Here is a 27,403-nt window from a genome sequence, read left to right as displayed (position 1 = left end):
AGCAGGAAGAGTAGGGCAGAGATCACTTTTCTCCATTCTCCTCATGTTCAATCCTGCTTCATCCTTCAGGGCTCAGCTGTATTTGCCTTCATCTCTCCAGGATGACTTAATTGTACCTTTGACTGTAAACCCAAAGCCCTCTGTTTACATTTCAAATACAAAACTTACCAGTCTACTTTTCATTATACTGCTTACTTATTCTGCCCCCAGTAGAGAGCCTGGCATATGACAAAGCCTCAATAAATGTTTTCTGAATTGAATCAACAGCATGAGAAAACATGTTAATCTGAGTAGCTGGAGACCAACCTCCTTCTGGTTTATGGGAGTCCACTCAGACTATCATTTCCCTCCAAAGCCTTGAGTGCTTGGAGAGCGTGAAGGCAATGTCACCTCCTCTCCAACATTGGAACTGCTCACTACTTTTCTGCCAACACCACTTTGTGCTCTTCCCTACAGTTCCATGGACATCACCGTATTCAGAAGGGTACCCTAAAACAAGCTAGACTAAGGATCCTGGATTCAGTCCCAGCCTTATCACTTCCCATCTGTGTGAATTTAGGCAAGTCATTTAATCTCTTTGAACCTTAGTGGCCTTGCTTGAAAAACAGAAGTACCAATTTCCATACCAGTATCCTCTCTACCTCACGAAGTTGGTGTGAGGAGCAGAGATGATGAATGGTGAAAGGGCTCTGAAAGCAGTCAAGTGGTGTCTGTGCAAAGATGAGGTGGAATTTTGTTTCCAGAATCTTATAAAAAGGTAGCTGAGGCCTAAGCTCATGAGGTGACTTGCTCATGATCATATGGGGAGACAGTGGCAAAGCAGGGTTCCAGTCTTCTAATTCTTGGTCCAGAGCTCTTTTCACAACCTTTTGCTGCCTTAGAGATCCCATCTAAACATTCTTCAACTTTGGCAAAAGCAATTCTACATTCCATTAAAATGAGAAGCATTTTGGATCACCTGCAGAGTATAAATCTCTGCCATGGAATGGAGTCCAGCTCTCTACTTCCAGGCAGAATGCCACCTGAAACATTCTAGGCAGGGAGTTAACTCTTTCTCCCCCACAAAAATCTTTCCTTACAGTCTGTCAGTCACTGCTAACTAATCTGTGCCAGAAAGGTCATCCTAGTAGCTAAAATATTCTCGCTGTGGCAGAGCCCACATCTTCTGATCAAACCTCAGAAACAAAAATAATGCAACACTGCAAATATTAGAGAAGCAGATTGAAAACAATTTGTACAGGATATAGAGGAAAACTCTTTATCTGTGTATCTGTGCCTGGAGCACGGGCTTCAATGGAAAACCACTAAAGCTATCCTAGGGCTTGACTCAGGAAGTAGGGACACTGCTTCCCTGAGATGTAAAGTCAGCAGAAACAGATCTGAGAGAGATAGAAGGGACACACAGACCCCACTGCTTAGGTTCTAACAGCTTGCAGGCCTACATGTCAGAGAGAGCATTAAGTGAAACCTCTTCAAACCTCAGCAATGACTTTAAAAAGGAGGGAGGAAGGGAAGTTGGAGGGAAATGTCTTTGTTGAGAACTCGAACCCTTACATGGTATGATGGTTAATTTTGTGTCAATTATGGAAACCAGTTGTTTGATCAAACACTAGTGTTAGATGTTTCTGTAAAGGTATTTTTTAGATGTGACTAACATATTACAGTGAATTGATTTTAAGTAAAGCAGATTACCTTCCATAATGTGGGTGGGCCTCATCCAGTTAAAGGCTCTAAAAGCAAAGACTGAGGTTTATTGGAGAAGTAATTCTATCTCCAGACTGCAACAGACAAATTTTGCCTGAGTTTCCAGCCTTTGGACTCAATTCTTACCTGAATCTCTATTCTGCAGCTTGCTCTATGGATTTTAGACTTGCTAGCCCCCACTACTGTGTGAGCCAGTTCCTTGAAATCAATGGCATTCTCTCTTTTTCTTTCTCCCTCTCTTTCTCTGAGATGGAGGTAGAGGTAGAGATTTAACTTATTGGGTCTGCTTCTCTGGGGAACCCTGATGAATACACATGGGATGGGATGCTTTCATCTAATTTAACTAATTTCATCCTCCAAATGACCCTTGGAGGTAGGTTTTGCTATTTTGATGCTTGTTTGCACATGAGGAAACCGAAGCTTGCTAACTATGATTCCAAAGCCCATGTATCACCGTAGGTCTGTGAGGAAGTGGAATTTCTCTGAAGAACTCTGGGACAGAATTCCTGGCTAAAGCAAATCATGTTGCTGATTCCTCTGAGTTCCCTTTTTCCTTGGGGATGCAGTTAACACCAAAGGGAATTAGGAGTATGAATAATTTTGCTCATTCAAGCAGGATGACCTGCTTTTACAAAGCATAGTCTTCAGGATGGCTAGGTGCGCTCAGGCCTATAATCCCAGTGCTTTGGGAGGCTGAGGTGTGAGGATTGCTTGAGCCCAGGAGTTTGAGACCAGCCTGGACTACACAGCGAGACCTTGTCTCTACAAAAATAAAAAATAAAAAATAAAAAAATTAGCCAAGTGTGGTGGCATGAGCCTGTAGTTGTAGCTACTTAGGAAGCTGAGGAGTAGGATCCCTTGAGCCCAAGAGTGCAAGGCTGCAGTGAGCTACCATCGGGCCACCACAGTCCAGCCTGGGTGACAGAATGAGATCCATCTCTTAAGAAAACAAAAAACAAAAATTACAGTCTTTAGGTTATGATCTACATTCTTACCTGGGATCTGTTTCTGGATTTAGGGTTTTGATCTATATAAATACTTCGGGGTTTCATCACTTTTAAAAACTGACCCAGCTGGGCATGGTGGCTCACGCCTGTAATCCTAGCGCTTTGGGAGGCTGAGGCAGGCGGATCAGCTGAGGTCAGGAGTTCCAGACCAGCCTGGTAAACATGGTGAAACCCCGTCTCTACTAAAAAAAAAAAAAAAAAAAAAAAAAGTACAAAAATTAGCTGGGCATGGTGGCACACACCTGTAGTCCCAGCTATTCCAGAAGCTGAGGCAGAAGAATCGCTTGAACTCAGGAGGCGGAGGTTGTAGTGAGCCAAGATTGCGCCACTGCACTCCAGCCTGGGTGACAGAGCCAGACTCCATCTCAAAACAAAACAAAACAAAACAAAAACCGGCCGGGCTTGGCAGCTCACACTTGTAATCCCAGCACTTTGGGAGGCCGAGGTGGGCAGATCATGAGGTTAACGAGATCAAGACCATCCTGGTCAACATGGTGAAACCCTGTCTCTACTAAAAATACAAAAATTAGCTGGGCGTGGTGGCAGGTGCCTGTAGTCCCAGCTACTCGGGAGGCTGAGGCAGGAGAATCGCTTGAACCCAGGAGGTGGAGGTTGCAGTGATCCGAGATCGCGCCACTGCACTCCAGCCTGGTGACAGAATGAGACTCCATCTCAGACAACAACAAACAAACAAACAAACAAAAAACACGGACCCTAAAATACTAAGGGGAAGATAATGTTTTTGCTAGTTAATGAGTGGTCTTCCTCCTGAAGGCAAATCCAGGCTACAGATTGTTTCCATTGGGCTACTGTTGGAAAGTGGGAAGACCGCACTCTGCTCAAATAATGAGCCCTAAAAGGGGCTGCGCTCAGGTAGGGCAAATGAGCAAGCAGCCCTCATTCTGCCTCTTCCAGCTCCCCTTTCCTGATCCGGAAGTCTCTCAGCACCATGGTGTCTCCTGAGAAAGGGGGAGTATTGTTTTCCTGAATAATAACTCTAGTCTAAGGATGGATGAAACCCTCTTTCCTCAGTTCCCATTAGTGCAGCTGAGACAGGGCGGTATTTGCAGGAAGAAGTTTACTAAATGCTAGGGGGAATGAAAAGGAAATAATCACAGGAATCCAAACATATCTATAAGCAAGCAGGGCTGCCAAGATGAGGTTTGTGACTCTTTAATAACTCTTCTCTCTCCAAAGGGCTGGAACATAACATCTGCAGCAGCTTTTGCTAAGCTTCCTGCCATTTGAACTTTCAGCAGTTTCCGCTTGGTCACTATCTTGCTTATTGCCTCAAAGGCATGGCCTCCCAGAACAGTACTCCCCAACGTGTTAAAGCTCACATAAAAAATACTGAAGTTTGGCACATAGGTAAATGGAAAGGTAAGCGTGCAGCCTGACACCACTCGCTCCTACTAGCTCCTACTAGCTCAGTCCTGGCCAGCCACCCCAAAGTGCTGAGGGGATCCTTGTCTTGGTATCCTGGTTGGGAAATCTGTCCTGCAGAGTCTTGTCTCTTGTGGCCTGAGACAAGATCCAGAATCAGCTCTGGCTCTGGCCTGAGCCAACCCCCTTCATTTCTGGGTTCTGGTCTGAGAGTGCTGCTTCCTCTTCAGGTAATGGGCTGGAATGTGGTGACAGACAAATGACTTCACCTTCAGATGAGATCTCAACCCTCTCCATAGGGAAGCAGCCGTACATGTGATATACCAAAGGGTCCCTCAAGGACATGGAAGAGTGCTACTTGCCCTAGAAGCCTGTCCAGACAGGCACGTTGTCTCTGTATCTGCCTAAAGACCAGGGATCTCTCCTCTCCTCTGCTGCTGGTGTTGCTCTGTCAAAAAGAGTTGCCTGCATGTTTACACAGCTGCTAGGGTCTATGAGAGGAAAAAGCTCATGATAATAATAACAATAACTAACATTTACTGAGAACTTACAATGTATTAGATACTATTACTCTAAGCACTTTCCATGTATTTTTTTTTTTTTTTTTTTTGAGATGGAGTCTCGCTCTGTCGCCCAGGCTGGAGAGTGCAGTGGCGTGATCTTGGCTCACTGCAAGTTCCGCCTCCTGGGTTCATGCCATTCTCCTGCCTCAGCCTCCCAAATAGCTGAGATTACAGGTGCCCGCCACCATGCCTGGCTAATTTTTTTTGTATTTTTAGTAGAGACGGGGTTTCACCATGTTAGCCAGGATGGTATCGATCTCCTGACCTCGTGATCCGCCTGCCTCGGCCTCCGAAAGTGCTGGGATTACAGGCATAAGCCACTGCGCCGGGCCTCCATGTATTAACTCATTAATATTCACCACAACTCTTTGAATTAGGATCTATCATTACACCCATTTTACAGACAAGAATGCCAAGACACACAAAGATTAAATTATTTGATCAACATAACAAAGCTAGTAAGTGGTAGAGCTGGGATTCAAACCCAGACAGTTTGGCTCTGTATCATTTAATCCAAATAACAACTCTGCAAGGTTAGTATTATTAATGCTGGTTTGGTTGAGGAGACTGAGGTTTGAGCACTCTGCTAAGATCACACAGCTAATAAGGGGCAATTTAAGTATTCAACCCAAAGGCTGCACCCTTTCTCAAGCTCTCCTTGGTAAGGATGATGTTATAACCACTCCAACCTAAACTCAGGGAGGCCAGTTGACTTCATTTGTCCTCTGAGTTGAAAGGCCACAGAACCAGAAATGGATGCCCTCAGCCATCAGGAAGGCTCTTCCAGCAGGTGACTTTGGATGAGCGAGGTTTCCAAACCACTCTATGTATATCCCATCTTTCCCTAAGATGGACAGACTCGAGGATTGGGAGAGCCAGCCTGCTGTGACCATGTGTACACTTCTTTGTTAGAGTGCATGGACACTATACATTTATGGTTTTCTGGGTGTCCGCTCTGCCCCAGGAATAAGTGAACTTACTTGTAATCAGGATTGAGTTAGACACAGGAAACAGCATCTCCCAGTGGAAAGGGCAAAGGCTCAGAGGAACTCAGACCTCTGAGCCACACTACCTGGGGGGATTTAGGCAAGTTTCTTAATCTCTAAGAGTTTCAATTTGCTTGTCTGTAAAACAAGAAAACAAGCAAATATATCTTCCTTTTTAGGGTGGTTATAAGAAAAAAATGAAGTATGAAATTTTACAGAAAATATCTACTAAGTACCTATAGTGTGCCAGGCTCCATACATATGCATCTTATTTATATTCCACAAAAATCCCATGAGATAGATACATTATTATATCCATTATACAGATAAGAAAATTGAGGAACTGAGAGACTGAGTAATTGGATCACTCAGCTGGTAAGGAGTAGAGCTAGGATTTAGGCCCAGGGTATATACTGCCTGAGACTTTGTGCTTTAGTGCTCTGCTGTGAGTCCCACTCTGCTCCTCCACAACTGCCTCATTTTCACAGGTCTCTCCAGCTCTACTCTCCACGCTACAAAGGCAATGATCTTTCTAAAAGGTCAAACACTACTACTCCTCTATCTAAACTCTGCCCCTAATTTCCCCTGCCTAAGGTGATCTTAAACTCTATAGCATGGCATTCAAGGCCTGGTCCTGACCCTGCTCCTAGCTCCTTTTCTGGCCTGTCTCCCACTCCAACTCCCACCAAAACTGAAGTCCTTGCCACCTAGACTTTGAACATGCTGTTCCCTATACTTGCAAGGCCCTCTCTCCAAAGGAGGGAAACTCCTACTCATCTTTGAAAGCCTAGCCTAAGTATCACCTCCTCCTTCCCAGATTTCTTCAGGCAGCTGTCTAGCTTTCCTCTATGCTTCTGCAATAGCTCTGTAATAACACTATTCATCCATAATCTTATTTGTCAGTTTATATCTCTATCTTCCATGCTACGCCAGTGGTTGCCAACATATTTGAGTCTGAGGACTCCTTTTTAATATCAGAGAATTTCAGGATCTTCATATACACCAATCAAAGCAATACTTAATGACCAAGAGTCACCATTAATTCAGTAAAGCTTATAAATGCAACTGTATTTTAGTCAACATCATGCCATCTACAATATTTGAAAACAATGGTGAATGTAGGTGTATGTGTTATAGACTCTGAGGACTCCAAGGCTGCAAAGCCTCCAGTTTGGAAACAATTGCTCTGCTCAGCAAGTGAGTTTTTTGATTAAATGAAAGTAACATTCATTGACCCTATTATATTCCAGGGGTGTGCCACTCACTTTTCATTTTTATCTCCTTCAAAGCTCAAAAAAATCTGTATTCTTCAGATAACAAAACAGAGGCTTGGAAAGCTAAAGTGCCTTGTCTGAGGTCACACAGTGAATGAGAGGCAGAGCAGGGATTTGGTTCTTGATCTTTTTCTACTCTGCCACTCTGCCTCCGGTGCAGGACCAAAACATGTTCATCTCTGAATTTCCAGTGCTCACTCATGGCAATGCTCAGGAGGAATGAATAATACAAACCCAGAGAGCCCTTCTCTACACAGTCTCAGGCCCTCCAGCTTATATCCACCCCAGCCAGAGACCTTCCCAGTTGTAGGCAAGCATAGGAGCCCCTCACACATCAAAGAACCAGAGGTGCTGGGCAAAACTCTACGATGGCAAAGCATGGCCCACTTTTGCTTTGTTGTTGTTGTTGTTGTTGTTGTTGTTGTTGAGATAGGGTCTCACTCTATTGCCCAGGCTGGAGTGCAGTGGCACTATCAAAGCTCACTGCAGCCTCAACCTCCCAGGCTCAAGCGATCCTCCCCGACAGCCTCCAGGGGAGCTGGGTCTAAAAGTGCACACCACCACACCTGGCTAATTAAAAAAAAAATTTTTTTGTAGTGGCGGGGTTTCACTATGTTGTCCTGGCTGCTCTCGAGCTCCTGGGCCCAAGTGATCCTCCTGCTTCAGCCTCCCAAAGTGCTGGGATTATAGGCGTGAGCCACTGCACCTGGCCCTACTTTTCCTTTAAGTGCTATTTCCCTCATTTGGTGGGTATTCCTGCCCTTGTCCTGAACTCCAAGCCCCTTCTCTTCATTGTCACCCCCATCCCCACTGCCCTCCCTCCCCCAAACTTCCTGCCCATATCCACTGCAGCCTGCTCTTTATCCTCTAACAGTTCTCTCAAACTAGCTCCCACTAAGGTCATACTGCCTGGTAATAGCTAGGTGTGGCTCCCTGCAACCCCCTCAACCGGACACTTGTGTATTAAGCCAAAGGACAGACTTCTAAACAATTCTGGTCAGTATGCCATGGGAGGAAGAGAATGGGCTTCAAAGTCGGACAAAGCCAGGTTTCAATCACTGGTTCTGCTACTTCCTTTTTGAATTACCTTGGGCAAATCACTTAATTTCTCTGAGCCTCAGTGTCTTCATCTGAAAAATGAGGAAAATAAAACCTACCTCATAAGGTGAATATACAAAGACCTTACAAACTTGGACTGTATAGTGGGTTGAACAGTGGCCCTCCAAAAGATGTCAGTCAATGCCTTAACCTCCAGAACTTGTGAATGTGACCTTTTGTGGAAAAAGGGTCTTTGCACATATAATTAAGTTAAGGATTTTGAGATAAGAAGCTTATCTGAAATAATCCTAGATTATCTGAGTGAGCCTAAATGCCATCACAAGAGAAAAACAGAGGGAAATCTGACACACAGACAAAAGAGGAGGCGGCAATGTGACCATGGAGGCAGGGACTGGAGTGATGTGGCCACAAGTCAAGGAATGGCAGCAGCCGCCAGAAGCTGGAAGAGGCAAAGAACAGATTCTCCCCTAGAGCCCACAGAGTCTCTGCAGATGTAACCAAGTTAAAGACCTTGGAATGAGTGCAATCTCTCTTCTTTATAAGAGAAAGAAGAAAAGATGCAGTCACACAGAGAAGGCCACACGCAGACAGAGGCAGGGTTAGGGTTTTTGCAGCCACAAGCCAAGGAATGCCTGGAAACACCAGAAGATGGAAGAGGCAAGACAACAGTCTCTCCTAGAGCCTCCAGAGGGAGCATGGCCCTGCTGACACCTTGATTTTGGACATCTGGCCTCCAGAAGTGAGAGCATAAATATGAGAGAATAAATTCCTATCATAAACCACACAGATTGTGGTACTTTATTATGGGAGACTAATAATTTTTAGGTTACTAATACTAATAATTATTCATATTATGATACTAATACACACTGCCTATCTCCTTAACTTATCATGTATCACCCCTCATCTCTCTCATACAAACTACGTTACAAGAATGCAAGCTTTGGGAGAATGGAACCTTATCTGACTTGGTCATTATCAAAACCCTAATGATTAGCATGGCACCAGGTGCTCCATACATTTTTTTAAATAAATGAATTAATTGCAGTTCCTCAAACATAATATGCTATGTCATGCCTCCATGTCTTTGCATATGCTGTTCCCTCTGCCTAGAATGCCCTCCTCATTCCCTTACAAACACCTATAAAATTATCCTTCAAAACTCTACCGAGATATCACCTCTTCTCTGTATGCCTTTCCTTACCACATAGATTAATCTCTCTACATTAATTCCGTGCCAAGTACATTGCTCTAATACAGCAGTTCTTACATTGCACTCTAATCATGTGTATATGTGTCCATCTCACTCAAAAGAGAAGAGCTTCTCAGAGGGCAAGAGAGTAATGTGGTTTACTGCTTCTAAGTCCTCAGCATTCACAACATAGGGCACAGCTACATATACGTAGAGCTTCCCCCTCCTTCCATATATTCCAGCACTGAAGGGGCAATTCTCCCCAAAAAAGGGGTAACTCTTACCAGCCTGAGGCCCAGAAATAAGCCTACAGGATCCAAAGAGTCCATGAGCCCCTTCTAGACCTATTTCCAAACTCCCTCTAAACAGAAGCCATAGAGAGAACCTTATGACTGCAGAATCCTGGGAATGGTATTGTTTAATTAAACAGAGACTCAAGTCACCAGCATCTGGCTCAGGCTGGGCCTCTGGGACTTGAGCAAGCAACATTTCATCATTAGGAGGAAAGGAGATGACAAACTCTTTCCTGAAAGAACCCAGCAGGCAGGCAGCAGAATTACTGGATGTGGATAAATAAAACCATTATTTCCAAATACATATCCCAGGCAGCACTAAATGCATTCTCCGTATCACAGGCGATACTAAATTTAGAACTGGCAGTTTGAGTCATATGCTGATTCCTAAAGAGAAAAACTAAATTCAAGGGGGAAAAATGAAGTGAAATATGAAAATAAAAATGCAATCTTAGTCTATAAGAGCAAGCTATCAAGAGAGGTGAAGGGGAAGTTACCCACACAGAAATTCTGGCTGAAAAAGAACTCCAAATGGGGACAGGGCAGGGTTTTGCTAGGTACCAGCAACAGCAGCCTTTGGGGAAACCTCTGGAGCGGCTCCCTGTGTAGAGTTTCAGAGAGGCAGGAGTGGAATCTGCATTCGAACAATAACGTGTGACGCACCCAAAGCCATCCCAAGGGCCGAGGCTTGCTGATTCCGAAGTGCCATCATGCACACTGTCTCACTGAAGTGTTTTCCTATCGTGCAGTGAAGGTGCGTCACCCCCGTTTTACATCGAAGAACCAAGCCTAGAGGGGTCAAGTGACTTGCCCAAGTCATACCATCAGTGAGGAGGAGCACAGAGATTTCATTTAATAAACTCTTAATTTTAGAATAGCTTTAGATTTACAGAAAAGTTTTAAAGATAGTACTAAGTTCCCAAATATCCCTCTCCCAGTTTCCCCCATTGTCAACATCTTATATTACTGTGGTACATCTGTTACAACTAAGGGACCAGCAATGGTACATTACTATTAGCCAAACGTCATACTGTATTTAGATTTTGCTAGTTTCTCCCTAATGTCCTTTCTCTGCTCTAGGATACCATATTACATTTAGCCACCATGTCTCCTTAGTCTCCTCTGGTCTGCTACAGTTTCTCCAACTTTGTTTTTGATGACCTTGACAGTTTTGAGTACTAGCAGGTATTTTGTAGGATGTCCCTCAATTGAGTTTTTCTGATGTTTTACTCATTTAGATTGGGATTATGGGCTTGGAGGAGGAAGACCACAGAGGTGAAGTGTCCTTATCATCACACTATATAAAAGTTATATACTATCAACATGATTTATCACTGATGATGTTAACCTTGGTCACCTGGGCAAGGTAGTGTTTGCCAGGTTTCTCCACTGTAAGGCTATTCCTCACTCATCCCCCTCCCTCAGCCCCTTTCCATGCTCTACTCTTTGAAAGCAAGTTAGGTGCTCCCAGGAGGAACAGTTTGGATGGAGCCTGAAAGAATGGATAAGACATTAAAGTGTCAAAGGACATCCCAAGTAGAGGGAACTGCAATGCAGGTAAGTGCAGGCATATCTGGGGAACAGGGCTGGGGGCAAGGTATTGGCAAACAGGGGAAGAGAAGGCGGGGAGGGTGGCTAGGCCCAAACTGAGTAGTGCCCTACAGCCAAGCACGGGGCTTGGACTAATCTGTAGGCGAGAGCCATCTCCTCTCATCACCTTGCTTAGGGAACTCAGGTGCTGAGAAGTGGGACTATTTTGTGAGTGAGATGCTGACTGCCAGCTTCCTTTTTTCCCCAAAATTCTCCTGCTCTTTGAGGCATAGATTGCTGGTTACCTACTTATGACCCATTCTCCTCTTCTTTCCTGGTAAGAGACTTCAAATTTTATTCAGGATAGATATATGCCCAGCTAAAAGTCTTCACTTCCCAGCCTTGGCTATGTAACTAGGCTCTGGCCAGTTTTTAGTTGACACTGCTGGGTACCACTTCAGGGAAAGTGCCTTAAAAGGGCCTCTTTTTGGCCGGGCGCGGTGGCTCATGCCTGTAATCCCAGCACTTTGGGAGGCTGGGGTGGGCGGATCACAACATCAGGAGATCGAGACTATCCTGGCTAACACGGTGAAACGCTGTCTCTACTAAAAATACAAAAAAATTAGCTGGGCGTGGTGGCAGGCGCCTGTAGTCCCAGCTACTCAGGAGGCTGAGGCAGGAGAATGGCGTGAACCCAGGAGGCGGAGCTTGCAGTGAGCCAAGACCGCACCACTGCACACCAGCCTGGATGACTGAGCAAGACTCTGTCTCAAAAAACAAAAAAAGCCTCTTTTTATCCTTTCTCCCTTCTATCTGGCTGAATATTATTGCTAGCAGCCATCTTGGACCCTGAGAAAATCTTGAAGACAAAGGCCTATGTTAAGGATAGTGAAACAGAGAAATAGAAATAATTAGGGCCCTTGATATCTGTAGAACTATTATACCAATCTTGGGGGGGATATCATCAGACCTGTCATGCGTGAATGTATTAGTCTGCTTGGGCTGCCATAACAAAAAATACCACAGACTGGGTAGCTGAAACAACAGAAATTAATTTTCTCACAGTTCTAGAAGCTAGATGTCTACAATCAAGGTGCCATCAGAGTTGGTTTCTAGCGAGTCTCTCTCTGGCCTGCAGATGGCTGCCTTCTTGCTGTGTCCTCACATGGCCTTTCCTCTGTACGTAAAAGGAGAGCAATTCCTAGTGTCTCTTCTGCTTCTCATAATGATATGTCATATCAGATTAGGGCTCCATCCTTAAGACCTCACTTAACCTTCATTACCTCCTTAAATACCTTATCTCCAAATACAGTCACATTGGGGGCTAGGGATTTAATCTACGATTTTGGGGAGAAACGATTCAGTCCATAACAGTGAGAGAAAACACTTCTGTCTTGTTTAAGCCATTATTATTTCCGATGGTTAGCATGTGCATGCACTTTCTTAGTGATAGACCTCCAAAATCCAAGGAACACCTTCTAAAGCTTCCACCTTGATGGACTTCTTATCTGAAAGTCCAAAGGAAGGTACCAGAGATGGCACTCTTAAGTCATTTTGAATGCTGATTCATTAATTGCTTTCATCCATTCAATTGACAAACATTTACTGAGCATCTACTATATGCCAGATACTGAGTTATGTGCTGGGGACACTGAAGTAAATGAAAGTGGTCCTTGACCTCTAGGGGCTTATAGTCTTTATTGATTTACTTACTCTAAGCTCATCTCCTTTGAAAGGGTATTCCTATAATATAGTAAATAAAATAGAAGCGGAAATTCAAAACCATGGAAAGGAGGCGTATCCAAATGCCAGCCCTGGGAGCTTATATACATGCCGAAATTGAGCATCCAGGTTGGCTTTAGCTTCCTAGAAACCATGAAAGAGCAAGAGAGCGTGACTTGGTTCTTGTTTTCTGAAAGGAAAATGAATCCCAATCACTCACAGAAGTCAAATGTAAGCATTTTCTTCTGTGAACAAACTCTACCTAGTGTTTGTGGGTGCCTTGAATGTCCTGGAAAGTACCATTTTCTGATCAAATCCCAGTCAACGTTCCTCTAAATTCTATGTGCAGTTCATTAGCTCTTAGATACTCATCGAATAAAGCCAGAAAGTTCCATGGTTTGCACACGTGCTTTTGGTTTCCTACTTTAGAGCTTATGGAAGACTGTGAGTGATCACTTCACTCACAGAGAGAATGAGGACTGGTAAATACAGAAAGCTCTGAAGCTTGGACATTAGGTGTATGATTTTAAGAAGAAGAAACAGCAAGATGATATGACCCTAGAAAAGGGCCAGGTTATACAGAAAGATGAAACACCAAGATGAAGTCATTACACCTCACCCACAGGGTTCCTTTCTTGGTGTATCACAACAGGCAGCATCTTATAAGAGAAAGAGTATGGGTTTGAATCCCAGCTCTGCTACTCTATAACTTACTAGCTCTGTAATTTTGGGGGTTTTAGCAGCCCAGAGACTCAGTTTCCTCAGATAAGATGAAAATGGTATCTGCCTATCATGGGAATTAACTACCAAAACATATATGTTATCTCTGCCATAGTGCAATTATGGTAACAAAAGCCTACATATAAGGGCCTGATCTGTGCCAAGCACTGTATTATACACTTGACATGAATTATATCATTTAATCTTCACCATAAGGTAGATGCTATTCAAGAATTCGAAAACTGTTGGTTTCTCCCCAAAGCTATGCCAAGCCGTATCCTTTGATATTTCTGAAAGGAATGTATCAGTGCTTAGAAGCCTCTTTGCCAGATCCACTCCATGCAAAGCAGCTATATTGACACTAATTTTGTAACCATCTGCAATCCCAAAAGTTTGCTGCAACTGGTATAGACTTTTAATTCTCGGGCTCCCCAGTGGGAGTTTGAAGAACTCAAACCCTTCCAAAAGGCTCTTTTTAACCTCCATTTGCAATGGGAAGAAAGACACTGAGGATTTTGGAGCATGCTATTCTTAAAATAGAGTGCCCAGGCTGCAAGGATGGGGAGTGGGAGTTACTGTTTAATAGGTACAACATTTCAGTATGGGAAAATAAAAATGTTCTGGAGATGGATGGTAATAATGGTTTCACAACAATGTGAATGTATTTAATGCCACTGGACTGCATGCTTAAAATGGTTAAAATAGTAAATTTATGTCATATATATTTTACCACAATAAAAATAACAATAGTAATAATAATAACAAATAAAGTAACCAGGGCTGCGAGGAATCTAAACATCATATATGATAGAGAATATGTGAAAGAATTCAAGTGTTCTGAAGGAAAAAATTTGAAAGCTCTGGTTTACAGGATAATGGTACTTACTACTTATGAAGCATATCATATATGTCAGGAATTTACCTAGATTATCTTTATTCTCCAGCATGGCCCTGCAAGGCATTCCTTGCTTATAAGGATCAGGTGACCAGCCCAGGATCACACAGCTAGAAAGTGGTGAAGATGGGATTTGAATTCAGCCAGTGTTCTTTCTTCTATACCATGCCGCCTCTCATTCAAATATTAAATAGATGCCTGGATTTTAAAATGCCAAAAATTTATCTCAAGCCTGAGATTTTATTATTCTGAATTGGGATGTAGGGGGTAGAAAGGTTAGATATCCATCTTCTTGAAGGCTCCCTGTACTGCTAGGGCATGTAGGTAAACCTCTCAGCCTATTGAATCCTGCCCTCTAGGGGCAACCATTATGATAAGAGGAAACTGGAGGGGCCTTGAGATCAGAACCAGAGGCAAAACCAGGTTGATGCTGCCAGGGGACTGCATCAGGGCCGCTGGATCACAACCAGCTCCTATGGCTGGGGAGGAAGTCATCAGCCAAGAGAGAACACAAAGTAAGCTCCAAATACAGAAAGAGCTACTAAAAGCATTTCTCCCCACAGTGTAGTCACCATATCCCAGAAGAGAAATTTTGAAGAGGAAGAGAAAGACAATGAAACAGGAAGAATTAGAGTTCGGTGAGAAGGCTCTGAAATCTGCAGTGTGTGTTCAAATCCTAGCCTATTGTTATGTTGGTAAGACTTGTAACAGTTCTGGAGCTGGAGTGCAATCTCCTACTTGCCTTGGGTGCCCTCAGAAATCCCTCGGCATCACCTCCTACTCTTCAGTTACCTCTCACTGCATCACTGAATCTTGCCCTCCAGAAAAACAGATTTGGGAAATGATCCTCAGGTCTAACTCAGTATCACAAACTTCCAGATAACAAAGGTATTAGGCCAGAGTCAAAGGATGAGTGGCAAGGAAATGGGTTTTCTGTAATGCTGGCTATTGATCAGAGACTCCTAGACACCGAATCTGTATTTTTCCCCACTGGATAAAGATGTAGACTTGCTGACCATTAGTTTGCTTCAAAAAGTGGAAGAGCTTTTTGTATAAGAAATGTTTGTGAACATTCTCTTAAGGGAAAACATAGCAGCACTAAGTTCTTCAAGAATGATGAGACAAGCCTTGAGTGAAAAAGGCCTGTGATGCAGCAAGAAGGGGCTGATTGCTGGATGCAACAGAACTCTATTCTGCATGGATGGTGTTACCTGCAGCTGCAAGTTCCGCTAGGGAGCTAGGGGCTAGTGAAGGCGGAGTTGAGATACCCCGTTATCTACTGTGTGCTGCCTGGACTCTCAAAACGTGTCTGTATCCTTGAGTGAGTAAGTCGGGAAGTTGACGTAATCTTGTGTGTGTGTGTTATAGGTATGAGTGTGTGTTTGTGGCCTCTTTCTACCAATCCACAGATTCTCACTGCATTTCCTCCAGCTTCCTTCAAGAATTTTCTCTTTAAGCTTGTAAGCTGGGACGCATTCATATGAGCTCCACAGATGGCCTGCACCGGCAGCAGGAGTCTTTCTGAGAAGAGCCTTGGAATAGTGAGCAGAGCCGTGGCTGACCAGCCCTGCCGTGTGGATCCAGCTGGAGTCAGCTGGGCTCTACTCCACACAGCGCACGGCTGTCGCCTGCTCACTTCAAGTGGAGGATCTGGCACTTATTTTAGGTCCTTATAAATAATACATTTTGTCATCTTGATTCTTCAAGGCCTTCTTTTAAGCTATTTTTTCCTCTTTGGGAAAACCGCTTTTACTCTACAAGACAGAGTTGTTCATAAATCAAGAGGAGTTCCTAGTGGCCAAAGCCTAAGTTCCTGACTCCAGAAGAAGTGGGCAGCCACCCAACCTGATTAGTCAAAGCCTCATACCAGAAGAGAATCTTATTTTAAGGATGAAAAGAAATGTCCAACATCTGATTCCTTCACCTCCGACCCAGAAAGTCCTAGTGCCTGAGCTTTAAACACCACATTCAACCCCTGCTTCCCTGAGAGTCCCTACAGGCTCCTCAAGGTCAGTAAAATACTGAGGGTTCTTACCATCTGTAAAATGGGAACAAGGCTTCCTGTGTATAATTGTCCAAGTGTCTGGCATAAAGTCAGGGTTCAGCCTGTGAGCTCCCCGTTAACTCTTCTAGTCCCTTGCAACTCCCAAGAATATACATTTATACTTTGAAAAATTGTTACTTTCTTCCTTCTTCACAACCATGAATCAATCACAGAGGAAGTGTTTTCCAGTTAATATGGCACAAAGAAACCTAGCAGGACAGTGATAAAGTGCTGAACTGGAATCAGATAGACCAGGGCTTGAAGCCTGGCTCTGCTACTTGTTACGTGACCTTGGGTAAATTCCCTAATATCTCCAGACTTCAATGTCCTAATCAATAAATGGGACAAACCACTAACTTTATAGTCTCTTGCAAACTTTATTGTGCATAAAAATTACCAGGGAATACTGCTAAAGTGCAGATGCTGATTCAGCAGGTCTTAGGTAGTACCTGAGGTTCTCCATTTCTAATTAGCGCCTCCCTCCCTTCCTCTGGTTTGTGGACCACCTTTTGACCAGAAAAGAAGAACATCAACAGTTAAGACATGTTGTAAAGTTGTAAAGGGCTATGCCACTTTAAAGTCTGATTCATTAACCATTATCGTTTTACCTTAAAACACAAAGACCATGAATTAACCCTTGATTCTTTATGGGTAAGCAAAATAGTGATTATTTATCTAGTAAAATAACAGGAGCTGGGGTAAACCAGTTGTCACCAATCCTCTCCCCACACCACCCAAAAAAAAATCCAACAACTACTAACCAACAAACTGCAACACTCCTGCTATCAGCTGTGAAAAAGTAAACCTACAAACAAAATCCCTAATAGAGCTTAAAACTATTTCAGATGAAAACTTTTGGGGTAACAATGTAAACTACCCTGATCCTCAAAAAAGCATTGTTTTAAGACCAAGTGTTTATGACTAAACCTAAGTGTTGGTTTTGAGTGTAAAAGCAGATTTGGGTAGGTTGAAAAAGAAAAAAACAAAAACAAAAAAAAAAAACACATAGAGTTCCTGAGATTAGTTTGATGGAGGAGGAGAGGAAATTGATGACAGAATTTAATGGAATGGAAGAAGGAAGCCAGTGACAAGGACTGTGAAAAGGGCTTTCCTCTTTCTTGGAACAATCCTATACTCCAAGGCCAACTCCTTGGTGACACCTTTCCTGACAGGCCCAGATAGAGGTGATTTCTGCTCTGGTTGCCAAAGCACTAATACCCACCTCTCTACCCATCCTGGGGCGAGTGCTTATCACACTGTACTGAACACTCACATTGATCTCCAATCCTTTAAGGTCAAGGACCACATCCTATTTATATTCTCAGCCTGGCATAGTGCCCCGGCACATATTAGGCACTCAGTGAATAATGCTGATTGAATGGATGAAGTAGGGGATGTTGAAGAAAAAGTTAATGACCTTTCTTCAGGGTTTGCCTTTCCTGGAGCTATTCATTCATATATTCACTCACTTGGTGTCTTAGTACATTTTGTGCTGCTATAACAGAATAGCACAGACTGGATAATTTATAAATAATAGACATTTATTGGTTTATAGTTCTGGAGGCTGAGATGTCTAATATCAAAGTGCCAGCATCTGGTGAGGGCCTTCCTGATGCATCGTAACATGGTAGATGGCAAGAGAGTGAGAGAGAGGAAGAGAAAGGAAGAGAGAGGGAGAGAGAGGGGGAGAGAGGGAGAGAGATGGGGGGGAGAGAGAGAGAGAGAGAGAGAGAGCACATGTACATGCGAGAGTAAGTCAGGGTGAACCCACTCCCTCCATAACAGCATTAGTCCATTCATAAGGGCAGACCTAAACACCTCTTACAGGTCCCACCTCTTAATGCTGTTATAATGACTAAGTTTTAACATGAATTTTGGAGGGGACAAACATTCAAACCATATCACTTAGTAAGCATACATTTTCTAAGTGTGAGTACTCAGACCATTTACCGGTTTTCAGTGTATTTCAGTCTAAGAAATATTTCAAATTTTCTTTATCTCAAGACTGTAAACTTAACAATATGTGATAAGTAAATATGTATAAACTTTTAGCATCTTCCCAAAGTACTTTTCTATTTTCACGGTAAATTGAATACATAATTTTCCTATTTTAAAACAAGGAAACCGAGGTCCAGGAAAAAAAACTAAGGCAGAATCTTAAACTTTAGGTAAATAAAAATCACTTGGTGCACTTGTCGAAAATACAAGTTCCTCTCACCTACCTCCAGAGATTCTGATTCAGCAGGATGAGATGGATCCCAGAAATCCATATTTTAATATTCCCCAGGTGATTCTGACGCAAGTGGTCTACAGACCTGGGGCAAGACCCCTACACGATTAAAGTCCAGTCCAGCGCTCTCCTTCAGGCTGGGTGCCTGGCCTATTCTGGAGGTCAGCATGGGTTGCAGGTTGTCTCAGGGCTTTGGTTTCAAACCTAGCGTCACAGGATGGGAGGCAAGTCACATGTATGGCACTTTCATGGGGCCCAGTGGCAAAGCCAAAACCAGGGACACACTCAGACAATGATGGCAGTTCCAAGAGCCCATGAGTAAAATCATGAAGCCAGAATAGTAGCTGGCAAATGAATCCCATTTCTGAGGACTTAAGAGCTGGAAGGCCAGGTTCTGGAAAAGAATTAGGCCTTCTAGGGAAGAGGAACAACAACAACAATTGCAAAGAGGCTCATTTGGGGAAATACTGGAGGTGTCTGATGTATTTATCTTGGCTCTATACCCTTTCTTTTCCACTTTGAGATAGCCTACCAAATGGACAATTCAGTAAAGAACAGTAACTGAAGACAGGATAAGTTTCCCTCTTGTCTGTCTTCCATATCCAAGTCCTGCTGACTGGACCTCTATGTTCTCTCCCATCAGCCCCTTCTTCATCAGCCCACTTCCAAAGCCCTAATTAAAGACCTTGTGCATTACCTTTCATCTGAACTGTAAAAACATCTCAAGGCTCTCCCTGACTCTTGCCTCTCCTTCAAACTACCTCCCCTAGAAAGCCTCATTAATCTTCCCAGAGCATAGATTTCATCATAGAGTGTAAAAAGTCCACTATATTTGAAGCTAGAAGATCTGGTTCTGACCCCAGCTCCAGCACCGTTAACTAGTTGTCTGACCTTGGGTTAGTAACTTCCCCTTTTGGGATTCTGTCATTATGTGTGAGATGGTGATATGGTTTGGCTGTGTCCCCAGCCAACTCTCATCTTGAATTCCCATATGTTGTGGGAGGGACCCGGTGGGAGGTAACTGAATCATGGGGGCAAATCATTCTCGTGCTGTTGTCATGATAGTGAATAAGTCTCATGAGATCTGATGGTTTTAAAAAGAGGCATTCCCCTGCACAAGCTCTCTCATTTTTTGCCTGCTACCATGCACATGACATGTGAGTTGCTCATCCTTGCCTTCCGCCATGATTGTGAGGCCTCCCCAGCCACATGGAACTGTAAGTCCAATTTAACCTCTTTCTTTGGTAAATTGCTCAGTTTCAGGTATGTGTTTATTAGCAGTGTGAAAACGGACTAATACAGTAAATTGGTACCAGTAGAGTGGGGTGCTGCTGAAGATACCCGAAAAAGTGGAAGTGACTTTGGAACTGGGTATCAGGCAGAGGTTGGAACAGTTTGGAGGGCTCAGAAGAAGACAGGAAAATGTGGGGAAAGTTTGGAACTCCCTAGAGACTTCTTGGAGACTTGTTGGATGGCTATGATCAAAATGCTGATAATGATATGGACATGAAATCCAGGCTGAGGTGGTCTCAGATGGAGATGAAGAATTTATTGGGAACTGGAGCAAAAGTGACTCTTGTTATGTTTTAACAAAGAGATTGGCGGCATTTTGCCCCTGCCCTAGAGATTTGTGAAACTTTGGAAAGAGATGATTTAGAGTATCTGGCGGAAGAAATTTCTAAGCAGCAAACATTCAAGAGGTGACTTGGGTGTTGTTAAAAGCATTCAGCTTTATAAGGGAAGCAGAGGATAAAAGTTTGGAAAATACCTGACATTTTCCAGGCTGACAATGCACTACAAAAGAAAATCCCATTTTCTGAGGAGAAATTCAAGCCAGCTGCAGAAATTTGCATAAGTAACGAGGAGCCAAATGTTAATCCCCAAGACAAGGGGGAAAAATGTCTCCAGGGCATGTCAGAGCAGCCCCTTCCATCATAGGCCAGGAGGTCTAGGAGGAAAATATTATTTTGTGGGCTGGGAGCAGGGTGCCTGTGCTGTGTGCAGCCTAGGGACTTGGTGCTCCATGTCAGCACTGGCTGGAAGGGGCCAACGTAGAGCTTGGGCCGTGGCTTCAGAGGGTGCGAATCTCAAACCTTGGCAGCTTCCACATGGTGTTGAGCCTGCGAGTGCACAGAAGTCAAGAACTGGGGTTTGGGAACCTTCGTCTAGATTTCAGAAGTGTATAGAAAAGCCTGGATGCCCAGGCAGAAGTTTGCTGTAGGGGTGGGGTCCTCATAGAGAACCTCTGCTAGGGCAGTGCAGAAGGAAAATATGCGGTGGGATTCCCCCACACAGAGTCCCTACTGGGGCACTGCCTAGTGGAGCTGTGAGAAGGTGGCCACCATCCTCCAGACCCCAGAATGATGGATCCAATGACAGCTTGCACTGTGTGCTTGGAAAAGCTGCAGACACTCAACCCCAGCCCGTGAAAATAACCAAGAGGGAGGTGGTACCCTGCAAAGCCACAGGGGTGGAGCTGCTTAGGACTATGGGAACCTACCTCTTGCATCAAGTAACCTGGATGTGAGACACAGAGTCAAAGGAGATCATTTTGGAGCTTTAAGATTTGACTGCCCCGCTGGATTTTGGACTTGCATGGGGCCTGTAGCCCTTTGTTTTGGCCAATTTCTCCCATTTGGAATGACTGTATTTACCCAATGCCTGTAACCCCATGGTATCCAGGAAGTAACTAATTTGCTTTAGATTTTACAGACTCATAGGCAGAAGGGACTTGCCTGGTCTTGGATGAGACTTTGGACTGTGGACTTCTGAGTTAATGCTAAAATGAGTTAAGACTTTGGGGGACTGTTGGGAAGGCATGATTGGTTTTGAAATGTGAGGACACATGAGATTTGGGAGGGGCCGGGGTGAAATGATATGGTTTAGCTCCGTGTCCCCATCCAAACCTCATCTTGAATTCCCACATGTTGTGACAAGGACCTGGTGGGAGGTAACTGAATCATGGGGGCAAGTCTTTCCCATGCTGTTCTCATGATAGTGAATAAGTCCCATAAGATCTGATGGTTTTAAAAAGAGGTGTTCCCCTGCACAAGCTCTCTCATTTTTTTTGCCTATCTACCACCCACGTAAGATATGAGGTGTTCCTCCTTGCCTTCCGTCATGATTGTGAGGCTTCCTCAGTCACAAGAAACTGTTAAGTCCAACTAAACCTTCTTGTGTAAGTCCAACTAAACCTCCTTCTTGTGTAAACTGCTCAGTCTTGAGTATATCTTTATCAGCAGCATGAAAACAAACTAATACAGATGGAGGCTGAACTAGGTTATATCCAAAATCCTTTCCAACTCTAGGATTTTTCCAACTCACACCTGCTTAAAAACTTATTAAACTTAGTAAGTTTTTAAGCAGGCATCTTATTGCCCATACAATTAAATATATAAATGCTTTACCCCAGAACATCTGAGGAGGAGGCCCTCTGTGATGATCTGATCCTAACCTTTTCTAAGCCTGTTCCCCTTAGCCAAACTGAAGTATTCCTACTTTCCTAAACAAGCCTGAAGTTTTTTGCTTCCTCAATACTTTGGTCATTATTTTATTTTAGAAATCCTACTACACCTATTTCAATGTGTATGATTCCTACCTTTTTGAGGTCCAAATCACATGGATCTCCTTTACGTTTTTCTCTTTGTGCCCATAGGCTAAAATCAAACTTTTTCTGCTCTGATCCCTCTAGTAGTTCTCTCAGCTGGTATTTCAGTTCCCCTCGGCCTGGTTCACACATCTTTTGTCAGCTCCTTGAGAGCACAGCCTGTGTGTGTCTCCTACCCACTTAGCACAGGGCCTTGCACAGAGAATCACTTGACAAATAATTGTTGGATAAATGTTGGAAAGTGGATGATCCCATTTTAGTTAGGTCCTGAATTTCAGTGGCAGCCAAGGCAGAGAAGAGCACACATTGGACAAATATTATTAACAGTTTCCAGTCTTATAAAACAAGAAATACAAATTCCTGTTACAGCGAACAACTTTTTCTGGAAATCAACCCCAAGCATACAAGCCATAAAAAGATGCTACCAAGCTTGGCAGTGCAGTATGTGCACACTGTTCATTAAGGCCCTAGATGATTTTCGTTGCCAATACCAGTTTGGGCTGAGGTGCTCAACTTGATGGCTGAGGATGACTATAAGCTCCAGGCAGTTGCATGGCAGAGAGCACAATCCACAGAGCACATCCTCATAGCCACAATAGCTCAGTCTAAATTCTGAGCCCTAGGGTTGTGGTAAGAGGCAGACTTCCTACATATATGGTGTACTTGGAAGGGATTTCCTCCTCTGACACTCCTACTCCTGGATCTGGACTGTCTCTGCTTATTCTCTGTCCATCTGGGTCAGAGTCAAGCATGTACAAGTTTTATCTCCCTAACTACACCATCAATTCCTGTCTGGAAGGACCTGTATCTTATTCATTTTCCTATCTCCCTCATGCCTAGCACAAAACCTTGCTCATAGCAGATGTCAATAAATGTTCTCTGGATGGATGCTCAAATTTGGATCAAATTGACTCAAATCCCAATTAAAATCCCCAGTCAGGAAGACAAGATTTAATTTATTTTTTTCCTACAAAAAGGACAATCTTGCTGTTTAATATAACCTAATACATTTTCTTCACAACTCTGAGACAGACGCAGGTTCTGTTTTTAGACGGCATATCTGAAATGTTGTAAAGTAGTGCTGGTTTTGATATTTTATTCTGATTAAATTTGAGGCATATTAGAATTATAAATGATAACTGGGCTTGCTCTGAACTATTTATCATCCTACAATCCTAGGGTGTGAAAGGCCTTAGAGAACAACCAGGTGGTTGTATAGCTGAGAGAATGAAAATTCAAGAGCTGGAATTAGAACCCAGGTTGGATGGTTGACTGGTTAGGTAGAGAGTTGATTAGTTTCTTTTCCTTGTTCATTTATTCAGCAAACATCACTGAGCACATACCATGTGCCAAGTTTTGTGCTGGATTCTAGGGATACGGAGCTGGCAAAGACAATCACAGCCACCAGTGAGGTTACAGACTAATGGCTACTTCCTGATTCCTTAGCCCAGCACATTTTATCCTCTTCAAAAGAGCTAGACTTTCTGTTCAGAAGAGCTTCCTGGAGAAAAGGACCAATGTCCACTGGGCAAGAAGGCCTTGCATTTACTGGATCACTACAGGTATATGGGCCAAGGGCATCCACTCAAGGTCTACTGGACTGGGCTTACTTGAAAGCCTCATACTTTCATGCCTCTTTCATGAGAATATTTCTGAGGCTGCATCCAGACTCAGTAGAAAATGGGGATTTGATTGATTAGTATTCAATAGAACAGCTATTTTCTTTCCATCAACTAGACTATAGTTTTAAGACCTCTATTGGTTCCTGATGCCTAAAGGATTAAGTCCAGTACCCTCAACATGCCACACAAAGACCTTCATGGTACAATCAATAATGTAACACATCAGTGCATATCTCCTAAACACACTGTCTTTTCTATTTCTTGAATATACTCCTTTCCTTAAGGATTCTGGGCCTTTTCAAGTGTTATTCCCTTTTCTGGAATGCTCTCTTGCCTAATCCCCTTCTGAGGTGCAGTTTCTCTACGAAACTTTCCCTTACTTCCCCTGTGAAAAGTTAAGTCCCCTCCTTTGAAGTTCCCACCTTCCCTGGACTCTCCTTTGCCATTATACCACTCACTGAGATTCACCTATCTACAGGTTTACCTCCCCAGAGAGAAGGGGAGTCCAAAAGAACAGAGCCCTATCTTATTCACCACCAGCAGAACACCAGCCACAGATAAGGTACTTGCTAAAAGACTGCTGAATGAATGAATCATTTAGAAATAGCTCCCCTTTTCACTTCTCCAAGCTATCTTTTAGAGGTATAAGAACTAACCTCTATCTATAGTCCCTCAAATTTATGGAGGTACATCCTGGCAGTCAGGTCTGTTACTTCTGAAGTCTACCCACTGCCAGGTAATACCCTTCTTTTCTTCCTTACCATACCCCATGCCCCAATCCCCAAGTTCAGGAGCTGAAACTAGGTATTAATTTGATCTATACTAATTGAGTACTACAGCACTTACTATTTTGTCTAATACAGGGTCTGGCTGAGTAAGTGATAAATAAATGAATATTTATTGAAAGCCAAATGAATGAGTTCCCCCAAACCTCATGTTGAAATTTGATCCCAATATTGGAGGTACAGGCCTGAAGCGCAATGTTTGGATAAAGGGGGGCAGATCCCTAACGAATAGTTGGATGCCCTCTGTGGGGAGTGAGTTGTCACTCTATTAGTTCCTGGGAGAGCTGCTTGTTAAAAAGAGCCTGGCACCTCCCCTCTCTCTTGCTTCCTGTCTCACCATGTGATCTCTGCACATATTGGCTCCCCTTTGTCTTCTGTCATGAGTGGAAGCAGCCTGAGGCCCTCACCATAAACCAAGCAGAGGCCGGCGCCATGCTTCTTATACAGCCTGCAGAACCATAAGCCAAGTAAACCTCTTTCTGTTTTTTTTTGAGACGGAGTCTTGCTCTGTCGCCCAAGCTGGAGTACAGTGGCACTGTCTTGGCTCACAGCAACCTCTGCTTCCCGGCTTCAAGTGGTTCTCCTGCCTCAGCTTCCTGAGTAGCTGGGATCACAGGTGTGTGCTGCCACCACGCCCGGCTAATTTTTGTATTTTTAATAGAGACGGGGGGGGGGGTTTCACTATGTTGGTCAGGCTGGTCTTGAACTCGTGACCTTGTGATTCACCCGCCTCAGCCTCCCAAAGTGCTGGGATTACAGGCGTGAGCCACCACGCCTGGCCAATAAACCTCTTTTCTTTATAAATTACCCAGTCTTAGGTATTCCTTCATAGAAACACCAAATAGACGAAGATAGTAAACTTCAGGGCATGCACAACACTAGAAGTCAGAAGACCTGGGTGCCATATGTGGCCTCTCATGAAGCACAACATAACAACACGAAAGAGTCCAGGTAAAATGTCAAAGTAAGGGAAGCAACCTGTATTTGCCTTAGAGAAAGCTAGGAAAGAAGAAAGCCCTGTGGCTAGAGAGGCCAGGGTAGGCTTTAGCAGTCCAGAACACAGCCCTGGGGCAAATGTCAGGGATGTGGTGCAGCATGCCAGGGAAGGAAGATGTTTCCTGAACTGGCATAAAACTAAACAGGCGGTATCTGACAGAGAGACTTGAAGTGGCCTCTGGGCAGTAGGGAAGAGTGTGATAGAGAGAGCTATGGAGAGGACTTAAGCATGACCTTAGCTTCCAAATGTATTTAGTGGGCTGCAGTAGAAAGACCACTAGATTAGAAGTCAGAGGAGGAACTAGGGAAAGGAAACAAGTATTGACTGAGCACCTCCTCTATTCCAGGCTCTGTGCTGGGCAGTTTACACACATTATCTCATTCAGCCCTTATCATCACCCTCCCAGGGAGATATTAATATTCGTATTTTATAGAGAAACCGGGGCTCAGACAGGGAAAGCTACTTTAGCACTCTGAATTTCAGGATGCTTATCTGTAAAACGGATAATAATAAAACCCCTCTCACAGGTCTAGTGTGAGAATGAAAATGAGATACAGTGTAGAGCACCTACTACCATGCCAGGTGCTTTGTAAATTCTACTCTAATTATTAATATCAATAACTACTTACAATAACTAGCTTGCACAAGGTCATACAGCTCATGAGTGCCATTGGTGGGATGTAAATGCTGGATGGTGTTTACATTATGTCAGGCTGCCCCTTAGAAGACCAGGATTTGAAAAACAGCTCTGCCAATAATTAGTTGGGTGACCTCAGACAAACTATTGCACCTTGCAGAGCCATGTTCTCTTAATCTGAATAAAAGGGCCAAGAACCCTGCCCTACAGAGCCCACAGGGAGGCTAGGCAGATAAAATAACTGGTAAATACAGAGCTTCACTGTGTACACAGATGGAACTGTGACGACTATGATGGATACCCTGAACAGGGACAAATGTCTTCAAGTTGGAGTGATTCAGGTATGCTAGATGGTGACATATGAAGCCAGAATTTTGCCTGGGGTGTCAAGGATTTTGCAGGCAGCAAGCAGCCTCTAGTTTACAATGACTACGCTTGCCCCAACGAAAGCCTAGTCTGTATCCTCTTAATGCTCCCCATGAAAATAAAAACATTGTGAACCTCCTAAGACACCATCAGAGACACGCTTTAGGATTTTATCCAACACATTAGAAAAATAATTCCTCATTAAATCGGCTTTAGTAAAGAGTTGGCATGGGAAAGGGACACAGTCAGAATTCTTCCAGGGGTCAGATTGCAAGAAACATGCCACTCTCGGCACCTGAAAGGATTTCTCTGTAACGAAGACTGAGTTCTTTGGGGAAACTTAAGCTGGGTGGGCTGTTTGCTGAGTCGGTGTCAGTCCTCAGGCAGAAACAGGACAGCGTGTCCCAGCCTACCCCAGGCTGCCAGTGAGCTGACACATGCCCTGAATTTGTGTTCTATGGAGCAATGAATGTTCTCCCTGTGCAGAGCATGCAAACTCAAGCCATGTGCACACCATCCACGCGCACATGCCACAGGGCTGCCAGCTGATCAGAGGCTCCAAAGCCTTCTCCCCACCTCACATCCTGAGGTGTTGGCTCCAAGACTTAATTCATTTGACCCTCACACACAAAACTCTGCAAGGTATTATAAACCTAATTTTATAGACTGGAAGAAGGAGGTTCAGAGAGCCACCTTCCTAATTTACAAAGCTAGAAGAGGTGGAGCTGAGATTTAGTCTAGGTCCTTCTGACTTCAAGGACACATCTGTCCTTGGCAGATTTGCCTA

At 43.7% G+C, this 27,403-nt stretch overlaps 1 protein-coding gene across 3 annotated transcripts in view; it reads right to left on the bottom strand.

Moving 5' to 3' along the window:
• Positions 1-27,403, bottom strand: part of SERGEF (secretion regulating guanine nucleotide exchange factor) — a 227,063-nt gene that overhangs the window by 24,470 nt on the left and 175,190 nt on the right. Inside the window, exon 11 of one of the 3 annotated variants that reach the window (XM_054438114.2) lies at positions 18,591-18,806. The exons of the other annotated variants lie outside the window; for them this stretch is intronic. Within the exon in view, the coding sequence (XP_054294089.2) occupies positions 18,787-18,806 (20 nt within the window). The 3' untranslated portion in view covers positions 18,591-18,786. Of the gene's footprint in view, positions 1-18,590; positions 18,807-27,403 lie in introns of those variants that run through there. 3 annotated transcript variants of the gene reach the window in all.

The sequence above is a fragment of the Pongo pygmaeus genome, chromosome 9 (genome assembly GCF_028885625.2).
Source record: "Pongo pygmaeus isolate AG05252 chromosome 9, NHGRI_mPonPyg2-v2.0_pri, whole genome shotgun sequence".
NCBI classification, from domain to species: domain Eukaryota; kingdom Metazoa; phylum Chordata; class Mammalia; order Primates; family Hominidae; genus Pongo; species Pongo pygmaeus.
This window is presented reverse-complemented; position numbering and strand designations above follow the sequence as displayed.